Source organism: Trachurus japonicus, chromosome 21 (assembly GCF_045865225.1).
Source record: "Trachurus japonicus isolate A0001 chromosome 21, Traja_1.0".
Taxonomy (NCBI): domain Eukaryota; kingdom Metazoa; phylum Chordata; class Actinopteri; order Carangiformes; family Carangidae; genus Trachurus; species Trachurus japonicus.
Genome location: NC_140927.1, coordinates 11,889,594 through 11,911,351, shown reverse-complemented (window position 1 = coordinate 11,911,351; position 21,758 = coordinate 11,889,594). Strand labels below are relative to the sequence as shown.

Here is a 21,758-nt window from a genome sequence, read left to right as displayed (position 1 = left end):
CGAAGGAGGGTTAGCAACAGAGTGAAAAAGCGACTGTACTTGCATAGTTCCCCTTTAAGATCAATACACACACACACACACAAACAATGATTATCTGATATCTATCCATCTATTTACATTTATTTGATTAGATTATTTGAAATATAGAAATATTGTAGCACTTTACTTGACGCCTATCTCTATTACACATTATAACCATATTTATAATGAGTTATAATGCAGTTATAGCACTGTATAACTATAATTATAAACAATAATCATAACACACTATAAAGCATTTTATCTTGACTTATAAGGTCAGGTATTATAATATGTTATGATTGTTAGTAACTCACTGACAATGTCCACATCGATAATGCATTATTAATATAGTTATAATGTGTTATAATTAAGCAATATATCACGACATCGCGTCGGGCCGAACAACGCCCCTTAGAGTGGTATAATGAGCATATACCACGGACTGGAGTGATATATTGCTTTTATAAAACGGTTACCAATAAAGGCAATATGAAAGAGGGATACGCAATCAATTTCATGTAGTTTTATTCAACCAGAAATACATATTATCCAATAAAATAGCCTCACTGTGAAAAAAAATAGTCCCACCTCTCCAGACGTTAGCTCCTAGTTAGCTCTGCATCTCGTCTTTTCCTCCGCTTTTTTTCAGATGAAAGTCACTGCTCAATCCCCTCTACCATTGTTAACCCTCCCCGGAGGTGAAAGTTCACCTTAAACATGTGGATTCAACTACTTTAGTCCGTTTTTTAACATCGTAAAAACATCAGCCGTCTTGGGCTACGGACTGCAACAGTCCGTTGTCATGGATACATGACAACAACTTCCATTCATACCAGTCAGAGCGATAGATATAACAGTCATACGTGCCTGACGCGGAGTGATAGCTTACGCTGTGATAAGGCTTTAGAATAGTAGCCGTGGTATATGCTCAATATACCACGGTTAAAGGTTGAATATGTAGAATATTTATTAAAAGCTATATTTTTTCAAAAATAATACATCCATGGGGCCTTTAGAGGGGTACAGAATGAAAGTATTGCTTTTCCATAAAAAAAATTTTTTTAGTCTGAATTATTATTTTTAATATTTTTGACGGGCTCGACAATGACTTTCTGTCAACGTTCTGTTTACATTCGTACCTGCCTGTAGCCGACATGTGGCTCAGTTCTCCGCTGTTTTCCTGCCTCCTCCCGGTCGGATGCGTTTGTTTCCAACCAAGCCTTTTTAATAATCAATCGGTGGATCAATGGATTATCATATACATGTTAGGATGGGTGTATTTGTGTAGTCTTTATCTGTCATAAACACGTTTATCGTCGCGGACTTTGAGAGGGACCTGTGTGCAGGGACATGGGCGCCGCCATTAGCCCAGCAGATCCATACCGGAAGTCACGACCGGAAGTTGCTCTTCTTCGTGTATATTATTTCTATGTTATTCTAAGAACCCCTCTACCTGCTCTTTTTACTAAACTTAACCAACTCTTTTCTTCATTGCCTAACCCTAACCAAAGCACCCACCAACGACATTTCATTTATTTTCTCTCTCTCTCTCTCCTGTCTGCTGTCAGCAGGAGCGGCGCTAGCCGTTAGCCGTTAGCCGTTCGGCGCTAGCCGTTAGCCGTTAGCAGCGTTTTTTAATAACTCAATAACTTAATAAACGATCCATGCAAAAAATATTTAGTTAGCTCAATCATGGTGTAACTAAGATATCCGCTGGAAAACAATATTTTATTATGGACCATTGAGTTACTGAGTTGTTTTTTTTATCTACATAGAAATGATACACACGAAGAAGAGCAACTTCCGGTCGTGACTTCCGGTATGCTCTTGTCCCTGCATACAGGTACTCTTGCGGACTTTCGGTGCCACGGAGCTCCTTTTTTTTTTTTTTTTTTCCAACTTGACGAGAGCAGTGACAGCGGAGGCTCGGAGGCTCTGAGAAGCAGCGGTGTGAAGGCAGAGAGCCTCCACTCTCCCTGTAACAAGCTACAAGTCATTTATTCTGCTGTTAATGACGGTAAAAATGAAACATAAGGTAAATATCCTGCTTAGTTCTCCTCCTCTGCTGTCCTCTGTTCAGAGCGGAGTCCCTAGCAACGGCCCGTTTTACCTAGCAACGGTCTGGCAATCGACTGCTGGAATTCTTTTTCTGTTGTTTTTCTTGTCATTCTACATAGTCAACCTTTAACAACCAATCAGATCGCCGGATTTCACCTTTCCGTTTTATAAACGTGTATAACTATCATTATAAACACTCATTAATTATCATAAGGCTTTATAACAACAAGCATAAGACATCTTAGAGCATTTTATAATGGCTTATAAGGTCTTATGAGTATAGAGTTATAATGTTCTATGATGTGTTATGCTTCTTCTTATAAAGTCTTATGTGATTTATGAGTGTTTATAATGATAGTTATACACATTTATAAGCCAATTATAACACATTATAACTATATTTATAATGCATTATAAATGTGGGCATTGTCAGCCAGTTGCTAACAATTATAATGTATTATAATACCTGACCTTATAAGTCAAGATAAAATGCTTTATAGTGTGTTATGATTATTGTTATAAAGCATTATGATAATTTATGAGTGTTTATAACTATAGTTATACAGTGCTATAACTGCATTACACCTCATTATAAGTATGGTTATAATGTGTTATAGAGATAAGTAAAGTGTTACCGAAATATTATCAGGAAAGTTCAATTCTTTTCTGAAGCTTGACAATTAAAATTTTGTATAATTATGAAATATTATTGCAATAATAACAAAAGAAATACATCAATCATGATAACAGTGACTCTCTTGTGTACCAATACGAGTTACTTGAGGAAATCAAAAGAAAAACAATGAAACATGTGATGTCATATTTTGCTCATCTAGACCATAATACATTGTTTTGAAAACAACTTCCCACGGACCAATACACCACAAATGATGTCAGGTTATCCTAATGACTTTTATTAGTCCCACAGCTGTCCTTAATGCCCAGTACTGCCAATGATGTCCCTGGTGAATCATCAGCAGATGATGAAATACACAACCTGAGGAATCAGAGGTAGTCTGGATGAAGTTTAAGTGTGACAGAAATATTTTTGAAATTTGTGCATTAAAAAAAAAATGGATTTAGCTCAACTCTACCAATGTAATTTTTTCACATGTTAATAAATTAAATTATAGCTTTAATGAGAGGCCATGGGATAGGAGACAGTATATCTTTGGTTTTCAGAGGTCATGAATATAGGCAACAGATCAGTTGGAAACGGTCAACAGGTCATTATCTCTGCCATCCCATGAGAGCAATTAAACACACTGTGCTACCCTGGAGGTCCGTCCCTGGTAACCAAACACCAAACAAAGATGTTTTTTTTTAGTTCAGCAAATGGTCAAGAGAATGAACAACAAACCTTATTAAACCTGCAAGAGTTACTAGATATAGATAAACTGAAGACTTGTGATAGTGCTTTATTTATATAGCTTTGTCACAAATGTACTTAGTAATAGTAAATAGCCACCTGAGCTATCCACAATCATCCATGAAGACTTTCACCTGCATGCTGGATCCCATCCCATCCCATCCGCTATAACCAAGGACTGCTTCCCCATATCCCCGCTTGTCTCCAAAATCATCAACTCCTCGCTCAGCTCTGCCTCTGTCCCATCTTCACTGAAACTTGCTGCTATCACCCCCCATCATTAAAAAACCTGGTCTCGACCCTGACATTATGAACAATTTCCAGCCCCTCTCCAACCTCCCTTTTCTGTCGAATGTCCTGGAACGTGTCGTCACCTCACAAATCACATCTCACCTCAACAATAATGACCTCTTCGAACAATTTCAATCTGGATTCTGTTCACAACACAGTACTGAAACTGCCCTCTTGGCCTCTTCAAATCTCTTCTGGTCTGGGGGTGCCTGATTGGCCCTCCTCTGTCCTCCCAATTTGTTACAACAGAGTAGGGGCCAGACCTTAAACCAATCAGGAACCCCCAGACAAGAATAGATTTGATGGGAGCTGGGGGCGGTGCGTGGCGCAGGCGGCCCCAGTTCGAATCCCGCATCGGGCAGCCCTTTCCTGCATGTCATTCCCCCTCTCTCTGCCTCCCCCTTTCCTGTCTATCTCTACTGTCATCACTATCAAATAAAGGCAAAAGCCAAAAAATATACTTACTGTAAAAATAAAAATAAAAAAAGATACTGGGAGCTGTAGGCTTGTTTTTAAAACAAATCCTGCCTACACCAGCTTTAACACCCAACATATCTACTTGTTATGGGATAGTGAAATATGATTCCCTCTCATGTTAGCAAAATACCATCTGCAAGATTTCTTTGGCCACGAGGAGGTTAAGCATTAGACTCCAGAGAAAACAGTCTTTAAAAATCTAAGCAGGCAAACAAAGGCTCAAGGGTAAAGTCCAGGATTAGAATCCAGACAGACAGAGAGCAGGACAGTGGAAAGCAGAGGCACATGACACCAAAACAATCTGTCAGAGTGCAGGTGTACAGTAAATAGAGTGCACGCTACAAGTCCAGGTTCCAGGTGAGAGAGGAAGAGGAGCAGGTCAGGTGATTCTAAAAGTTTCTGTGAAGTGTTGTTCAACATATCTGCAGCTCAGTTAACATTCCTGGAGTTTAACACAACCTGCAAGTTGTAGCCTAACTATTTTTCTACACACTAACAAACATATGTGCCTTCTGTGTATGTGTAACTCTGTCTACCCCGGGAATCATTTCCCTGCCTGTTTAAAAAGACCGACAGTGCAGGAAGTGGGTGAAGAGTTAAATCTTGGTGAGAGTGCAGAGTGTGAGTGTCCAGGCGGAAGGAAAAAAAAAAAAAAAAAACTTCAACAGAGAATGGAGCAAGTAGATAAGTAAAAGCAAGATAAGTGAGGAGATACAGCAGCTACGAGAGGACAAAAACAAGGGGACAAAACAAAGGCAGACAAGAGAGAGAAGGAAAACAAAAGAGGAGACAAAGGAAGCGGCGGGCTGGAGAAGTTACCAGCCGAGCAGACTAAGCACACACCACCATGGCGTACCGGCTGTTTGAGGGAAAGAATCACGCCTCCATCTACCAAAGATATCGCTTCACGCCTCCAGATGAGCTCAAGAATATCATTCTTCAATACGTAGATAAAAAGGTAAGCCATGACCAAATACACTCACAGGGCAAATAGATGTACAGTAGTAAGGCTACAGCGCAAACAGAGTTTATGAGGGAAAAATGGACGGACCGATCACATTGACAACAATATTGCTCTATAAATTATGATCCAAAGAAGGGACAGCCACATGTGCTGGCAGTGGACCTGGGCTGTGGAACGGGCCAGAACTCTCGGCTTCTGGCGCCACACTTCAGGGAGGTGGTGGGCATTGACGTCAGTCCCGGTCAGCTGGAGGAGGCCAGAGCTGTGCCAGGTTACCCCAACATCACATACAGGTGAATAGGAGTGGGTGAGTTTCTATTTAAAAATGTTATAACACTTTGAAAGTAAAGCTTTAAAGCAGAAGTAAGTGATATATTTGTGTTAATAAGTCAATGAGGAGAGAGAACGGCATGCAGGGCTGTGTGTGCAGCCAAGGGACGCCGTGAATGTGGCGACGTAGGGACGAGGACTGTTATGGTGCGTTCAAGGAAACTCGTATTTTTCCGACCGTGAAGTCGTACCAGTTCGATCTGGTACGAGTTCACCGGTCGGAAGATACGAGTGGCCGTTATAGTGACTTTCACCGGTAAAACAGGTCGGAAAAACACGAGTGGGTTGCCTGGAACGCTACAAAGTCGTAAGTTGTGACTTGAAGCTGTAATTTACGATTTAAAAAGCCTGCCTGGAACGCAGCATTAGCGAAAACGACCGGACCACTTACTTCTGCTTTAAACTGTGGCCAAGAGTTAGATGAGAGACAATCTGTTTGCCAACACGTCTATGAAGTCAATGCTCCAAACCAAGAAACAGCAGCATATAACCCCACCACAGATTGTGTTTGCATTTCAGTTTTGCTTGGATAAAATAAACTAGATGTGAGCTCAACTGAAGAGGTGTTGGTATAGGCTGATTTTAACACTTTTTGAGGGTGGCTGTTTCCCCCTGTCTTCATGCTAAGGTAGCTCTCAGTCAGCTGGCTGTAGCCTGATAGTTAGCACATGTGTGATAGCCATGTCAAAAATATTTAAGATCTATGCATATAATAAACATACATGTAACTAACTGGTCACTCAAGCCACTTTGCCAACTGTTTATTGTATTTGCATAGTTACAATGTGTTTACATAGTTACAATAAAACAACAGTAAAAGTACACTGGTACTGGTAATTCAAGGCAAGGCAAATTTATTTGTAGGCCTATAGCACAATTCATACAACAGGCAATTCAAAGTGCTTTACAAAGGCATAGAAATACATTAACAAAACAAAACAAAACATAAAATATATTTAAAAGAAAAAGAAAATAATAAGACAGTAAAAGACAATAGCAAGAATTATTAAAATCATTAAAATATTAAAATCAAAATGGACTTACAGGGTTGGTCTGTGTGTCGCACCTGCAGGGAGGGGACAGCAGAGGAGCTTCCCTTTGCAGATGGCTCTGTAGACCTGCTGACAGCAGCATCAGCAGCTCACTGGTTTGATCCACCCAGGTTCCTGGCTGAGGCACGTCGGGTCCTAAAACCTCGGGGCTGCATAGCTCTGCTGGGCTACAGTGATTATGGCACCGGATTTCACTACCAGAACTGTGGAGAGCGACTGAGCCACATTTATGAAGAGGTGGGTGTGAAGGTGTTCTATACGCTAATATCAGACTGAAAAGAAGAGGCCACATAAATATAACACTATTAATCAGGGCTTGAATAAGAAGTAATGATTGGATTTTGATTTTTAAAATACACTTATTGCATTCTTATGTCTAGTTTTAGTTGCAGTATGGTCAGCATAGCTTAGCTTAGCAACAAATCATTCGATATCAGTTCAACATGTTTCATTTTCTGTCACACTGGGGTCTCAGAAAAAAAAAATCATTTTTGTGGATACAGTACTGGACCTGAGGTTGAGAACTTCCACTTCCACTAAAGAACCCATATTATCCTATAGCATGACACACTGACATATGTGTCTTAGGTAAATACCACAACTTCCGAAATGGAAAAGATATTCATGAAAGCAATGATGTTGACTTTCATCAACACCATCACTAATATACAACATGCACATGAACTTACCAAGCTGAAGTTCCTCTGTAGAAAGCCTTTGACTCTTTGTTTGGATGTAATATTCGCATATGGTAAACCAGTTGCATATTTTTTTATGCACAGTATATAATATATGTAAGTATCCAAACTCAGTACACACAGTGAATGAATTATAGCACTTAAACATTTGTATTCACTTCCAGGTGAGGCAGCTGCTGAGGCCGTTCACCAGCAGCCCAGTAGCTGTGGCCGATGGTAAACTGGAGGGGCTGTACTCTGCCATCCCATTCCCAGAGAAAGAGAGGTGATTACTACACACACACACTCACCTTATCTCAGCACATCAATGTGAGACAACACCACTGTCTGCCGTCCCTACAAAGACCTTCACTGTGTTAAGCATCCTGCGATTAGCTCAATTAAAACTAGGGTTGTTACACACCGACCTAATTATTTCGAGCACAGATGCATTTAGTGTTACTAATTTATTCATTCATTCTGTATCTTTGTAACTACATGTAAATATACTGTACTGATATACAACAGGATTGAGTCTATTCCAGTGAGGTCCTTTATCCCAGTGAGGAATGTGGTGGGATTTGTTGAGTCCTGGTCCATGTTCCAAACGTACAGGAAGGGAGACCCTCAAAATGCACATGAGCTGCTGCTCAACACCCAGAAAAGGTAACACACACACGCACGAGAGCTGTTGATTAGAATTTATATAAAATATTTCCCTTTCAATAATCCATTTTGAGAGGTTGTGAGCAGTCTGAGTGTTTTCCTGTGCCGCTGAGTGGTGAGCTAAATAATCAGTGTGTGAACTGCTTCACAGGTTTCTGAAGGAGATGGGAGTCAGTTCTCCTGACACTGAAATAGAGTTGGAACAGGAGTATTACTGTGTCCTGGCATCAAAACCACAATGATCAACACCACAGCACAGGATGTATGTTTAGAAAGGCAGAGACACACCACCTTGTGTACCGTGATGTAGACTGTACAATAAAAAGCTTGTAACCCCATCCTTAACACGCTGCCTTCTGTTACAGGAAACCATTTTTAGAGCAGCGTACAGTGGATCTATATCTTTGTGCGTATATATCTATTGATGGATCAGCTACTCATGACTTTATATCCTGTCCATAATCTATTTTACACATTTTTAACGAGTATGTTTCAATTTGCAGTAAAACTGCTTTTCAAAGCCTTTCCCAATCCAACAGCTGATCCCTCTCAGGCTTAAATGCACACTGAGAGTTTACTTAACTCAGAAGCAAGACTTGAACATGCCCGACACTGTTGTTGTATAGACAGGGTGCTTAGAAGTTTTGGTTGAAATGAGAAGTCAAGGGTTTTTTTTAGAGTCGGGCTCTTAAAACATGGCCTAGCTGGTGGCCCATTTATTTGTTATAACTGCTTCAGTATGCTTTCTTTGTTCTGTGCTTATCTCTCAGCAGTCAGCTCGGGCTGCTTGTACTTTGTCCAATATCAGTAAAGCTGAAGGACTTAAGGCGTGTGGTGGATTATTATTTTATGGTATGTTTTTCCTTTTTGTTTTCTTCCTTTCTTTTTTTTAAAAAAAAGGAACAAATTGACTTCGTAAAATTGAGTGTCTATGTTCACAGACAAATGCTTGGTGATGAAAAGTAAAGGAAGAAATTAAATAATCTTCTTGTTACCCCACTGCATTTAAAACTATATGACGATTCTAAAAGATATGATTAACCTATAACATATTAGATGTTGATATCCACCCACTTTGTGTAAGATGAATAATAATTGTCCATGTGCATGAAATGTTGCTTACATGCAATGATAATAGGATTTAGTAATGGGTTTGTATTGTATTTAGCTGGTGAGGGTTTTAATCACTGTAAATGTGATGCGCTCTCGTTTTCCGGGGTACAGACTCAATTCACCACTAGTCAGGACATGTAGAGGTTTCTCATGAGGTGTCTCATTTCTACAACAGTGACAATGAATAACAAACAGCCCTCAGTTAAAGAAACATTAGATCCTGAAATGTGAGAAAGAAGCCAAAAGATTCAGACAAAGAGGAGTTGTATCCCTACACTTGAACACATAACACTGCTGCCTCACCCACATCATCTCCAGGGGGTTTCATTGGTTCTGACAGAAACACATACCATCACATGACCCATGAACTGACCTGTACCCAAGACCTTTGAGCTTGACCTAGATTTCTAGTTATTGTAATTCTCTTGGATTGCCTTCAGTTCCTTGGCAAGTTTGAATATAAAAGAGGGTTGCACAGGGGAAAACAATGTGAAAACAGACAAGACACATCATATAAAAAATGAGTTGTGCATCTGTCCCTTTAAACACCCTTGTTGTCAAACACACCACGTAGCAGTGGAAGTAATGGGACCTCCCAGTTCCCATGGCACCCCACTGTTCCCCTCTTTTGTGAGTGTGTGTGTGTGTGTGTATCTGAGTGACTGCTGGCAGAAAGGAATACAGTCCTTTAAATGTGGACGTGTGCTCCTCTTATCCAGTAAACACATCAGAGGATAGATTTATAGTTAATCTCTTTATAGAATTTACGACAGTCATATTTGAAGAGGCATCACTTGGCGATGGCTCACCGTCTATTTGAAGGTAAGGAGCATGCTGCTTCCTACTGGAAGTACAGGATCTCTCCATCAGATCATCTGATACAACAGGTGCTGGACTTCCTGGAAAAACAGGTAAGTGAATGGAGAATTATTTTTTATCATAATAATCTCAATGCAAAAAAGTTGAAATGGTCTTCTGGGTCTCATTTTCAATGGATGATGTCACAACTAACTAAATATTGTCAATGTGTTGTCAGAAAGGTTGTCCCTATGAGCTGGCAGTGGATGTGGGCTGTGGCTCAGGACAGGGCACTTTGCTGCTGGCTGAACACTTTACCTCAGTGGTGGGAACAGACGTGAGTCCTGCCCAGCTGGAAGTGGCTCTACAGTTTGCTACAAGGCCAAACATCACATATAAGTAAGAATTTTTCTAAAAATCAACTGGCATATTTAACAGTCTTTGTGTCTCTTATTAAGTGGGATTTCATTTTCCAAATTTGGAAGTCCATATTTTTTGTTTTGTTTTGTTTTTTTTGTCTGTAGAGAGTGAAATCATGCAAACTTCAAAAATGCATGATGATATGCTAAAACAAATACACATTACAAATACAATCAGAGCTCTAAGAATCTGGTAAGCTACTTTGTTAAAGCTTGGCCAAAGTGGGAACAATGGGACCCTTGTTTGGTAAGAGTCAGTTCGGTTGTGAGCCCCAAGCTACTGAACAAAATGTCAACAAGATCAGCTGGATCATATATAAATGAGATGAATATAAATGAAGCAAAACAGTTAATCAGTTGTGAACAGAGGCAGCATGCATCAGACAAAGTTCAAATCAATGAACTGTGTAACATGCAGGTTACACAAAAACTAAAGAGTGCACTGTCAGCACTTCTGCATCACCACACAAACAGAAGCGCACAGTGAGTTGGTGGTAATGGTCCACATATCTTTACCGCTGATGGCAGGCCTGGAATTTCGTCATTTTAGGGGCAGGGCCACTTGGCCTTAGGTGTTGTCATTTTTTTGAGGGCACAAAGGCCAAAAGCCAGGGCAGCAAGGCCATAAAATAAAACAATGATTTTAAATCCACGTCTTTAATGAATTTACTAACTACCGGTATCTGTTAAATTAATACATAAAACGGGCTCAAGCAAACCAGAAATGTTCTACTTTAAATTAAAGCAGATATCAGTGGAATGTTTTTGTTAATATAAGTCCTAAATAGTCCTATTTTCCGTCAGCAATCACTTACATGAAGTATTTCAGCCTAAACACGAGTCTCTCCGTCACTCTGCTCTGCTGTAACCCGAGGAGAAAATTTTCCTTGTGGGATACAAGTGTTATCCAATGAGGGGAGAGAACGGCATGAAGGGCTGTGTGTGCAGCCAAGGGATGCGCGTGAATGTGGTGACGTAGCACGAGGACCAATTGATGCCTGACAAGGGCGGGGGCTGCTAACTCATGGTGCGTTCAAGGAAACTCGTACTTTGTGTTTTTCCTTCCTGTGAAGTCATACCAGTTCGATCTGGTACGAGTTCACGGGTCGGAAGTTACGAGTGGCCGTTATAGGGAACTTTCACAGACAACAGGACGGTAAAAACACGAGCTACGGGTTACCTGGAACGCTACCAAGTCGTAGTTGTGACTTGAAGCTGTAACTTACGGTTTCAAAAGCCTGCCTTGAACACAGCATTAGCCGAAACGGCCGTGCCGCTGTTATCTGCTTTAATTTATGCATTTAATTTTTTGCACAAGGGTCCAGTCCTATGCTATTGAAATTCCTATCTTACTTGTTCACTATTGCACTGGGCGATATGAGAAAACATTCTATCACGATAATATTTTTCATATCAGTCGACATCAATTTATATCACGATATAACTCAAATCACTATTTTGGTCAGGCTTAAATATTCCCTTATCGTCACAAGATTTTAAGTTCTCAGAAGGTTATTTTGTGATTTTTTTTTTTTTTTCAAAAATTAAACATGACAGATGTAATGAACATTATACAACAGTATCATATAAATAAAACTGATGTTAGTATAGTATTGCCTTGGTCTGGGCAGTGTTCAGGTCGGCACAGTTGATCTTTACGCCTGAGTGCAGTGCGTTTGTATCGGTGTGAACAGTCTATGGTGTGAACACAACAGTCGCTCTGGGCTGAGCAGCAGCAGCAGCAGGAGAGCGGCCGCACCGTGACCGCGTCCGTGTTGTGTGAACGCGGCCGGGACGTCGGTCCGTTCCAGCTGTCTGTCTGGCGTCTCCATTGTGAAAGTTTAGCGTTACTTCAGAGTTAAAGCAGAAGTAAGTGATATATTTGTGTTAATATAAGTCTTAAATAGTTATATCTTCCGACAGCAATCACTTACATAGAGTGTTTGGTCTGAAACACGGGTCTGTCAGTCCCTCTGCTCTGCTCTGAGCCGAGGAGAAAACATTTATCGCATCCTACAGTTTTTATCCAATGAGGAGAGAGAACGGCATGCAGGGCTGTGTGTGCAGCCAAGGGACGCCATGAATGTGGCGACGTAGGGACGAGGACTGTTATGGTGCGTTCAAGGAAACTCGTATTTTTCCGACCGTGAAGTCGTACCAGTTCGATCTGGTACGAGTTCACCGGTCGGAAGTTACGAGTGGCCGTTATAGTGACTTTCACCGGTAAAACAGGTCGGAAAAACACGAGTGGGTTGCCTGGAACGCTACAAAGTCGTAAGTTGTGACTTGAAGCTGTAATTTACGATTTCAAAAGCCTGCCTGGAACGCAGCATTAGCGAAAACGACCGGACCACTTACTTCTGCTTTAATGACGCACCACGCATCTTTTCACGGTCAGCCATCCGAGTTCTCCTTGACTCCTTCACATTTTCTTCCGAGGCAAAACTTTTTTCTATTTTTTACCGGCGGTTAGGCTACTCTGCTGACGCACAGGGCTGTAACAGCCCAAACACTTAGCACGTGTTGACATGTTGTGGCTTGGCTCTTTTCCAGCCACATGATTGGTTCGGCGGGTGGGGTGTGTTTGATGAAGTCACCTGGTTGGCCGGTGATAGACTGGTCGTCAAAATAGCCCGCCCGAGCGGTTTATGCCAGGCTCGAATCAAACCCACCCCTGGTGATGCTGCTGCCAGAATGGCATCAAAATACGCATTGTTTTGAAAGAGGCAAAGGAGAAAACCGCAAAATCAACCGGGGCAGTGCGGGTGGGGCATCAAGGCCACTGTGGCCTTATGGGCAGATCTTTTTTTCAAGGGCACAAGGCCAAATCGGACGGGCCCTCGTGGCCCTCGTGAAATTCCTGCGCTGGCTGATGGTGTCAGAAGTTTGATTTGTTTCCTCTTTAGACAGTGTGTGGCTGAGGAGCTGCCGGTGGCTGACGGCTCAGTGGACCTGATGACAGCCATGTCTGCATTCCACTGGTTTGACAGGCCACGCTTTCTGCAAGAGGCCCACAGAGTCCTGAAGCCCCGTGGCTGCTTAGCTCTGCTCAACTACACCATCGACATGGAGCTGAGCTTCCACGACTGCTGCTCGCACACACTGAACCAAATCTGCAAAGAGGTACTCACAGAATCTTCACCTGAGAGCCATTACTGTGGATGCGCACATCTCCTCCACATCTGCAAAGACAAAACAGTATTAGGTCATTCATACAGTTACAGTAAAAGAGGCGTCAGATCATTAAAACATGTATACTGGGCACAACTGCATACAGGACACTTACTCAGGTCAATGAAAAGATGCATCCATGAGCACACCATTAGTGTGTGGAAAAAGTGTGTGTTTTTTTGTTTTGTTATAACATATTCACATGGTTGAATATGCTATAAGATCAGAGACCTGCCCCAAGTAAATGTGAGAGCTGCACATGCCTGCTCTCATTCAAGTTTAGTACATTCCCGACTGTGACATGTTAATATATTCTGGAAATAAAAAATGTCTGACTGATATAATAGGTCACAGAACATGTTTTTATCTTATTCACACTGAAGACAATAGCAGTGAACTAGGAATAAAAGCTGAAAACAGAAAGGAAACAAGTGTAAGGAGCATTTATACCTCCCCTAGTCATCATCATCATCACCAACTCTATTGTGGAAGTTGAAGCCATGACCTTGCAACTAAATGAACAACAGCACCATCTAGTGTATATAATTGGTAGAAGTTTCTTTAAATCGTGGCCACACAACACTTTACTTGTACAGTTTTTCCAGTCAGATTTTGTGAATGAAAGTGTCCAGAAGTTTGAATGAATAGCCATACAATACAGCTTCATGCACCTTTAAATGAATCTGAACTAAGTGAATACATCACTGAGTAAAAAACATTCAGTATTGTTTATGCTGTGAACTGGAAGCAATGACTCACTGACTCCTCTTCTATGGTTTGACCAGTTTTATGCAGCTTTACAACCGTACCGCAGTTCTCATCTTGGTCGCAGCTCCATTGAGTTATACCGGGAGGCTTATGAATCTCTTCCTTACCCTGACAAGGAGTGGTGAGTGACTGCATATTTTTCTCATTTTTTTTCTAAATATCTGATACACAAATGCATTTTTTACAAATTAATTTCTAATATGAAATTATTTTATAATTTTTTCAATCTCTCCGGTTTTTACCACATAACTTAAATCAACCTTGGAAATGCTGCTTTTTCCATTTTGTTTCTGCACAGTAAAAATAAAGAAAAGATGACAAGTGCATTTGATTTATATGTGTGTGTTTACACAGGCAGGAGTGTATGTGGGTGAGGAGGCCCATGCCTCTGTCCAGCTACATGGGGTTGGTGGAGTCTTTCTCCAGTTATCAGGCTCTGCTGAGAGACGACCCACAGAAGGCCAGCAGCCTCTCCCAGGACATCTGTCAAAGGTAAATACCTAATATACAGCACAGTGTAGGCTACTACATTTGTGAATGAGACATGTATACATTGACAATGCTCTGTTAAAAATATTATGAGCTTACCACTTTGATCATTTGTACCAAAAAAGGTAACTCTGCATTCTGTGTATTTTGTGTTATTGCCAAGTATGAAAAGTTAACACGTGTTAAGAGGTGTGTTGGTTGCATCTGACGTCACGCAATGGTCAATGAATCCTTACTATTGTATGAGTATGATGTCACGGACACTACCTGCCCCGTTCCTCTGCAGGTTGATGTCCACGATGAAGGTGACCTCAGCAGAGACAGAGGTGGAGGTGGCTGTCAAGTATTTCTACCTGCTGGCCCGCAAACCGGAGGAAGCCTGACCCCTGCTGGCGCTCCCACGGACCTGAGCTTTGTGATTGCAAATTCTGAAAATTCCATGATGTAATATAAATAGTTTGTGCTGAAGAGTTGTACATTAAGGACAATCTGTATGAAAAACATGTAAAGATACACCCTTCATCCTTCAATATCTGTCCTCTGTCTTCTGTACCAATGATCTGCTAAAGCACAGGATGAAGATTTTAGGTGAATTCAGCATTAAACTTTAATTTTTTGAAATTATCTCTTATGTAAGGTTTCCCTGGTGGAGTTCAACACAACTGATGTAACTTGAGAAACATGCTAATACACAAAAGCACATCTTCGTGTTCACTTATATAACAAGACATGGGCTGATAATACACAACTGGGCAGAGGTGTTTTTAAGGGAGCACTAAAAGCTTGCTAGGACCTGTTTAATGTTAAATTGTGACTTTTGAAATGAAAACCATCGAATAAAGAGTGCATCTCAGTAGGTTCATCACATCTTCCATTGTTGTAAAATGACGTTCCATCTTTATTTCGATATAAAGCGTGAAAGAGAGGAGCATACAAAGCAAAGGGCCACGGTTGGACTTAATCCAGGATTATGCCTTTGCTTTATTGCACTTGCACATATTTTCTTATGTTGTAGTACAATGAGCTCTCAGGGCCACCATACTGTGTAATTAGTGTTTGACTAGACCCAATGTGAACAAAGTCAACAAGTGTATGACTTGGGAAGGATTGTTTTAGAAAAAACAGTAGAAAGAAGCATTTGATCAACGGTCAGTGAGTGCATACATTTTACATGTGACCATATGACCCAGGGATCATATTCACTGACACATACAATATAACAATTACCATATGCAAAGAAACATATGGATAATGACTCTGTTCTGAATATGTATTAATATATCTATCATTTCTGTACAAGACTCAGACTTTGTTCAGTTATGCTGTGCTGTAACCTCTTTGAGGAGGCGCACACTCTTTGTGCTGGTGTCAGAGCTGAGACAGGTCTTTATTCTCTCTGATCCAGAGACAAGTCAAGCAGAGAATGTGACTCGTCGTCATCCTCAGATAGCGCCAGACTTTCTCTTCAGGTTTGACTTCTTTGACAGTCAGTCTTGGATTCTCTTTCCTCTGGTTGTCCTTCTGATTCCTCTGATCTTTGTCATCCTCTAACACCTATACAGGCACTTTTAAGGCAACATTTACACCAGAGGTCACAGTGTTTTGTCTGTGCCAACACTTTATCTCCTGTTTATACCTCCTCTTTTAAAAGTGTACAGTACCATTTCAGTTCATTTCAGACTTGCTGTCTTGCAATAGTGAATCAACAGTGATCAAAGATCCCATGAGAACAGACCAATCAGCATCATCAGTTACAGGCTCAGGTTGGGCTGAGCTGAAGAGTCAGCTGCCTGTAGCCTGGCAGGCAACCAGTACCACTAACCCCTCTCTGTTTGCTGGAAGACACCACCGAACGGAAAACATGCAGTCACTCCAAATAACTTTCAGTGACCTCCACTGAACTCTCTATGTAGAGGGAAATTTGCACCTGATGACTCATACCTCCTGTCAGATTTATTGCAGCCCATGATGCTGCCACAAATCTGAAATAAGTATCTGAAAATATCCCCAGCGCATGTATGTGTGCACCACATGGGGAAGAACTGAATATAATCAGTTCTTTGCTCTCCCTGAATCATTAACACATGACGGGTGTTAATGAAACCAAGGCTTGTTTTAAATGCATAAATGTGAATCAGAGCCTTCAGAATCTGTGTTGAAAAGCGTAGCGCAGCATGTGAGATCTTTTTAATGAGGCAATTTCACATTTCATTTGCTGCTGTTTTTCCTCTTCTTGACTTTTTCGAGTCTGTGTCTATCAATAACCATTTCCTGTGATTATGCCCCCACTGTTATAACACATCTCAGAGACACCTGTGGCCTTTTGAAGATGTGTTTGTATTCAGTAACTGTTGTCATGGTTTGTATTATTTTGATATCTGTATTATTATTATTTATTTATTTTTTACAGTGCACCCTCAGCAGAAATAGATAATTTTAGCATCTATACTGAAATTTACCATAGCAGTTTATAAAATGACATCATGTAAAGGTGAAAACAATGAGTCGGTAATATGAAAGGCATCACTTGTCATGATGATCCCTGTTTGGTGTTGGTCACCCATCATTAATTTGTTTGGTGAAACACACAAATTGCTGAAATCAAATCAGTGTCACAGTCAAAAGACTATTAAGTTGTTCAGTGATTTTTCTCTGTAGATGATAAGCATTTAGACAATTACGAAGGAAGAAGAAGAAGAAGGAACTACAGTATGTGACATGCATAACAATGAGGCTCAAAAATGAATAAATAGAGATATCAAATGAAGATGTTTTGCCAAAAAAGAAGAAAATAAAAAGAAGCAGCTGCAGACAGAAAAATAACAATGTCCATTGGTGTTGTAATGGAAAACCATTTGCATAGTGAAGAAAACTCCATCTATGATGGCAAGTGAAGAATAGTCAAGGGATGTGGTACTGGCTTTGATTGAAGATTTGAGTAGCAACAGGATGGATGCACAGGAGGGTATTTTTTGTTCAGACTCACAGAAATGCTTTTCACTTTAAAAAAGTGCCACCACCTGAGCCCTTCTGTCTTCAACCTCAGGTTACATCTCTCACAAACATGGAGCTATTATCTGGAAACTTTATTGATGGAAAATATTGGCTACTCATCTTGTGACACCATATTTCTCCTCTTAAAAATGTTCGCTAAACTCAGTAAACACTCAGCTTCTAGTGATTTATTTCTATTGATCTGTTTTTGAAATATGCCTTGTCACAGAGGGATCCTCCCTATCAGTGTCTCTAATCTCTTCATCTTTATAGACTGTTGCAGAGATACAGCGACAATTCTTTTGAAAATCAATATGGAAAATATGAAAACTTAAGGAATCACACACAACCCACCTCAAAGGATCATCAGCACTAATTTGAATGCAGTCATTTGACTAGGACTCATTTGTTTCAGTCACGGGAAATATTGTTCCCCTCCATCCATATTCAAATGAGGGAGGAGTTCAGTGTTTAACAGGGGGAGCAAGAAGAGGATATTCTGATGAGACATATTTGTCCTGGGGCATTTTGGCTTTGTCACAGAGGAACAACAACCTCTATACTGTACACCACTGATGACAAGCTCAGTGTCACACACTTGTTCCTTTCAAATCCTGCAGAATGAGTTGGACTGACTTCAAACCAGTGAGCTGTTATCTGGTGCGTCTGCCGGCCAGATGTTTCCATCTCCTCAGTGAGAGTGGAGTGTGTAACATCACTCACAGTATCTCTGCTAAAGGTACAATCCGCTCTTGACACCTGAAAGATACATTCAAAATAACCCACATTTTGAAATAAGAATTTATTATGAGAGTGTTATAGATTCCTATGTACAGCACTAATAGACAACATATTTTGAATTTAATTTACAATCATATGTTTTGACAATATTCTTATTTTATTTTTCTTCTTCTTTTTTTGGTAACACTTTATAATAAGTACACACTATCAAGTATTAGTTAAACATGAAATACTGAATTTTTAATTTATAACGCATGAATACTCATTAATGTTTTACTCATCATTGATAAGCACCGACTGTATTTATAAACTACATGTTAATGAGTATTCATGCGTTATGAATTAAGAATTCAGTATTTATTATTGCTTAACTAATGCTTAATAGTGTGTACTAATTATAAAGTGTTCCCCTTTTTTTGAATGTATAGTCAATAACAGGTTGGAGGGAAGGGGGCACATTACTCCCATGAGTCACCTGGTGACTCCTGCGACTGCAAACACTGCACATCACACCACAACTTCCCACATGCCCGGGGGTCAACATGACAAATGCTGCAGCCAGCATCGCCTCTTTGCCCATTTATTGTAAAAGGACATCTGAGCCCCATCCTGGGAATTCACACCAAGCAGACCTCGGCTCCTCTTTAACAGCCTCAGTGGTTACAGCAACAGCGCGGCAGAAGTAAGCAAACATTGCATTTTAAAAACAGGATTTGTATTATTATGACAAGTGCATTAGTCATGTTCTCCGGAGAAGTTTTTTCTCTTAAATCGAGTAGACACCAGACTCACATCTAGGTCATGTGGTCGAGCAGAGAGAACAAAGCCCCCGGTGTAAGACTTTAGTGTCTACGTGATTGAGATTAGAGCCGCTGAGGCTGCTGTCACTGCTGCAGCACAGTCTGATCTGAATTGACAGTCACATGTGACTCCAGTGTACATATTAGTAAAACGCAATCATGGAAAGGTAACGTTAACCATGGTATGCCGTGATTTAAAGAGAATGAGAGTTAAAGAGGAGCTTCAGCTCTGTGGATATGTGGTGCATTAAAAGTGAATGCTGCTCCAGGGGACAGTAGAACACCTCCCTATAAAATGATCTGAGAGGTGTGGACAATTCACACAGCAACAGAAGATCAGAGATGTACTTTGGCCCTGAATTATTTAGTGCAAACAGGCAGGAGTAGAAAATAAGTTGCAAAAAATAATTTAATGTTATCACTCATCTCTTTAGGCCCTAAGAAAAATATTTCCACATTCAAAATATATATATATTCAATATTTTGGATTTTATGAGTTGTATCTCCCAGGATACGTTGCCCTATTAAGGTATAAAACGAGCTCAATTGATAAACCTATTGTTCATTTTGATGAAGAAATGTTATACATTGTTGTATTCCTTGGTCATTTACATTACACATAGCCCTTTTAAAGTTGATTTTATTAATTTTTTCCAATCCAACTTTGTAACCTAATAAGAAAGCGATCTCATAAAGAAGTGACACGGCACTGCTGCTAAATTCTAGTGGAAACACTGTTTGTAGTGAAGACAGGCAACACACTTTTGTATGTTTTTAAGTCTGCATAAGGGAGAAATTAAAAAATAATATTTTTGTATTTACCTCTAGAGAGACAGAATTTTATGTTTGTATTTCGCACTAATCTTAAATTAACTCATAATAACATTTTATTCTAACATTTTGCACATGGGAATGGCAGAAGATGGCAAAATACTTGCTTGTTTTGTGCACATAGTTAGGAAAAGACTGAAAAACCAGGTTTTGTGAGCTCCCTGACTCAGGTGTTTTATGTTGTTTCTTAGATAATGTCTTTTTCGCTGTAGTTTCAGCCTCAGCAAGGTAGGTATCTACTTGTTAAAAACAGAAATTATAATTGTTATAAGCTAAGAGATATGATTTTGGGTTGTGCATTTTGAGCCAACAGTATAAAGGCCCTAAGTCAAAAGATTTCAAAACTTCTATGTAGCCTATAGGAAATAATAAAAACGAACTTGTGAGATTGATAAATTTGTGCAGGAGTGTTTTGCTTCACAAAGAAAGAATGAAAACACTCTCTCCAACTTTTGCAGTCAAATTGTTTTTCATCAACAAAAAATTGTTACACAGATCTTCATTGGGTATTTTCTTTCCCCCGCTTTTAATTACATCGTATCGTGACTATTTTGTATCGTGAGCCCTATGTCGTATTTCGTATCGTATCGTGAATTGACTATTTTGTTACACCCCTTACTACATACATACCACCAGTTATTATTTATGTTTAGCTATTTATAGTCTGTGTTTGTTGTTGTGTTGTGTGTGACTGGTTCTGTGACAGCAGTTGACCACAGTTATACTGTTGTAAAATACAGTTATACTGTTGTAATGGGCAAAGCTGTGCATGATAATATCTGGTACTGCAGTAATTATTAGCATGCCTTCCAGTTTGAAACAAAATTTTGAATAATGAACATTGACCAAATGTCTACCCCTAATCTGGCAACGTATCTCATGGGATACATACATTTCAAAAGCTGCTAAGTAACACCACAAACACAGTTGGAACAGTTTTTCTTCATGAGAATGTTAAGACAACTGTTCTAATTAATTTTAGGAATTTATATTGTTGTTTTATTGAAAATAAGTATGACTAATACAAGATTAGTTCCCCGAAAGGAAGCAGGTTCGCCACCACTGGCAGCCATGATGTTTTCAGATCAGGCTGACAAAACGATGAAAATAGCCTGAACCAAATCATATCATCTAGATGCTAATAACAGACAAGACTTTTGATAAATGCTAACTTCATTAGTGAAAACCTCCCAGCACACCCCCTACAGGATGTTAAAGTGGGTGTATCTCCTGGTGCACGTTGGCTGTAAAACACACACAAAAGCATGACAGAGACCCAACAATATTAAGTATTGGTGTATTCCTGACCAGATTTATGGTTTGGATTGTAGTTTTAACAAGAGGAATTAGAGGGCAGCACTGTCTTCATTGTTCTTCTTGACAATCATCTCTCACGTTTAATATGTGTTTGACTAAATGACACCTACACACAATTATTTGGTGCACTCTCTGGTTTCGACTGTGTCATTATGTGTTATGGTAAAAACTGATATTCATTAATAATAAGGGCTGAAACTTTCACCCTCTCCCAATTACAACCTCTTTCCTCCATGTACATGTGGCTGGTTGGGTCATACTATTTGAACAGGATACAAGGACAATATGAGGTGGAAGTGAATTTTTATTTCCTGAATTTTAGCACCAAAGAATGGGGGGATTTCTCTCCTGGACTTCATGGGTAAAACTTCCTGACAAAAGTGTTTTTTCAGAATGTCAGCAGAAGTAAGTA

At 40.0% G+C, this 21,758-nt stretch overlaps 2 protein-coding genes across 2 annotated transcripts; both read left to right on the top strand.

Annotated features, from left to right (window-relative positions):
• The first annotated feature begins 4,776 nt into the window (after window positions 1-4,776).
• LOC146964812 (putative methyltransferase DDB_G0268948) lies at window positions 4,777-8,243 on the top strand. The gene is made up of 6 exons (XM_085765621.1): window positions 4,777-5,174; window positions 5,313-5,473; window positions 6,583-6,799; window positions 7,425-7,525; window positions 7,768-7,905; window positions 8,057-8,243. Exons 1-6 carry the CDS (start codon window positions 5,064-5,066, stop codon window positions 8,145-8,147), a joined length of 819 nt encoding a protein of 272 aa, XP_085621747.1. The 5' UTR covers window positions 4,777-5,063; the 3' UTR covers window positions 8,148-8,243.
• A 1,560-nt stretch (window positions 8,244-9,803) lies between these two features.
• LOC146964811 (putative methyltransferase DDB_G0268948) lies at window positions 9,804-15,177 on the top strand. Its single transcript, XM_085764670.1, has 6 exons — window positions 9,804-9,929; window positions 10,055-10,215; window positions 13,142-13,358; window positions 14,192-14,295; window positions 14,529-14,666; window positions 14,950-15,177. The coding sequence occupies exons 1-6, from the start codon at window positions 9,819-9,821 to the stop codon at window positions 15,044-15,046; spliced, it is 828 nt and encodes a 275-aa protein (XP_085620796.1). The 5' UTR covers window positions 9,804-9,818; the 3' UTR covers window positions 15,047-15,177.
• Window positions 15,178-21,758: the final 6,581 nt, after the last annotated feature.

Bases quoted from the DNA above. Each gene is read 5' to 3' on its own strand.
- LOC146964812 (XM_085765621.1), top strand. From the start codon at position 5,064: ATGGCGTACCGGCTGTTTGAGGGAAAGAATCACGCCTCCATCTACCAA. The intron at 5,175-5,312 runs GTAAGCCATGAC...TATGATCCAAAG, and splicing joins TTCAATACGTAGATAAAAAG to AAGGGACAGCCACATGTGCT. The intron at 6,800-7,424 runs GTGGGTGTGAAG...ATTCACTTCCAG, and splicing joins TGAGCCACATTTATGAAGAG to GTGAGGCAGCTGCTGAGGCC.
- LOC146964811 (XM_085764670.1), top strand. From the start codon at position 9,819: ATGGCTCACCGTCTATTTGAAGGTAAGGAGCATGCTGCTTCCTACTGG. The intron at 9,930-10,054 runs GTAAGTGAATGG...ATGTGTTGTCAG, and splicing joins TGGACTTCCTGGAAAAACAG to AAAGGTTGTCCCTATGAGCT. The intron at 14,296-14,528 runs GTGAGTGACTGC...GTGTTTACACAG, and splicing joins CCTTACCCTGACAAGGAGTG to GCAGGAGTGTATGTGGGTGA.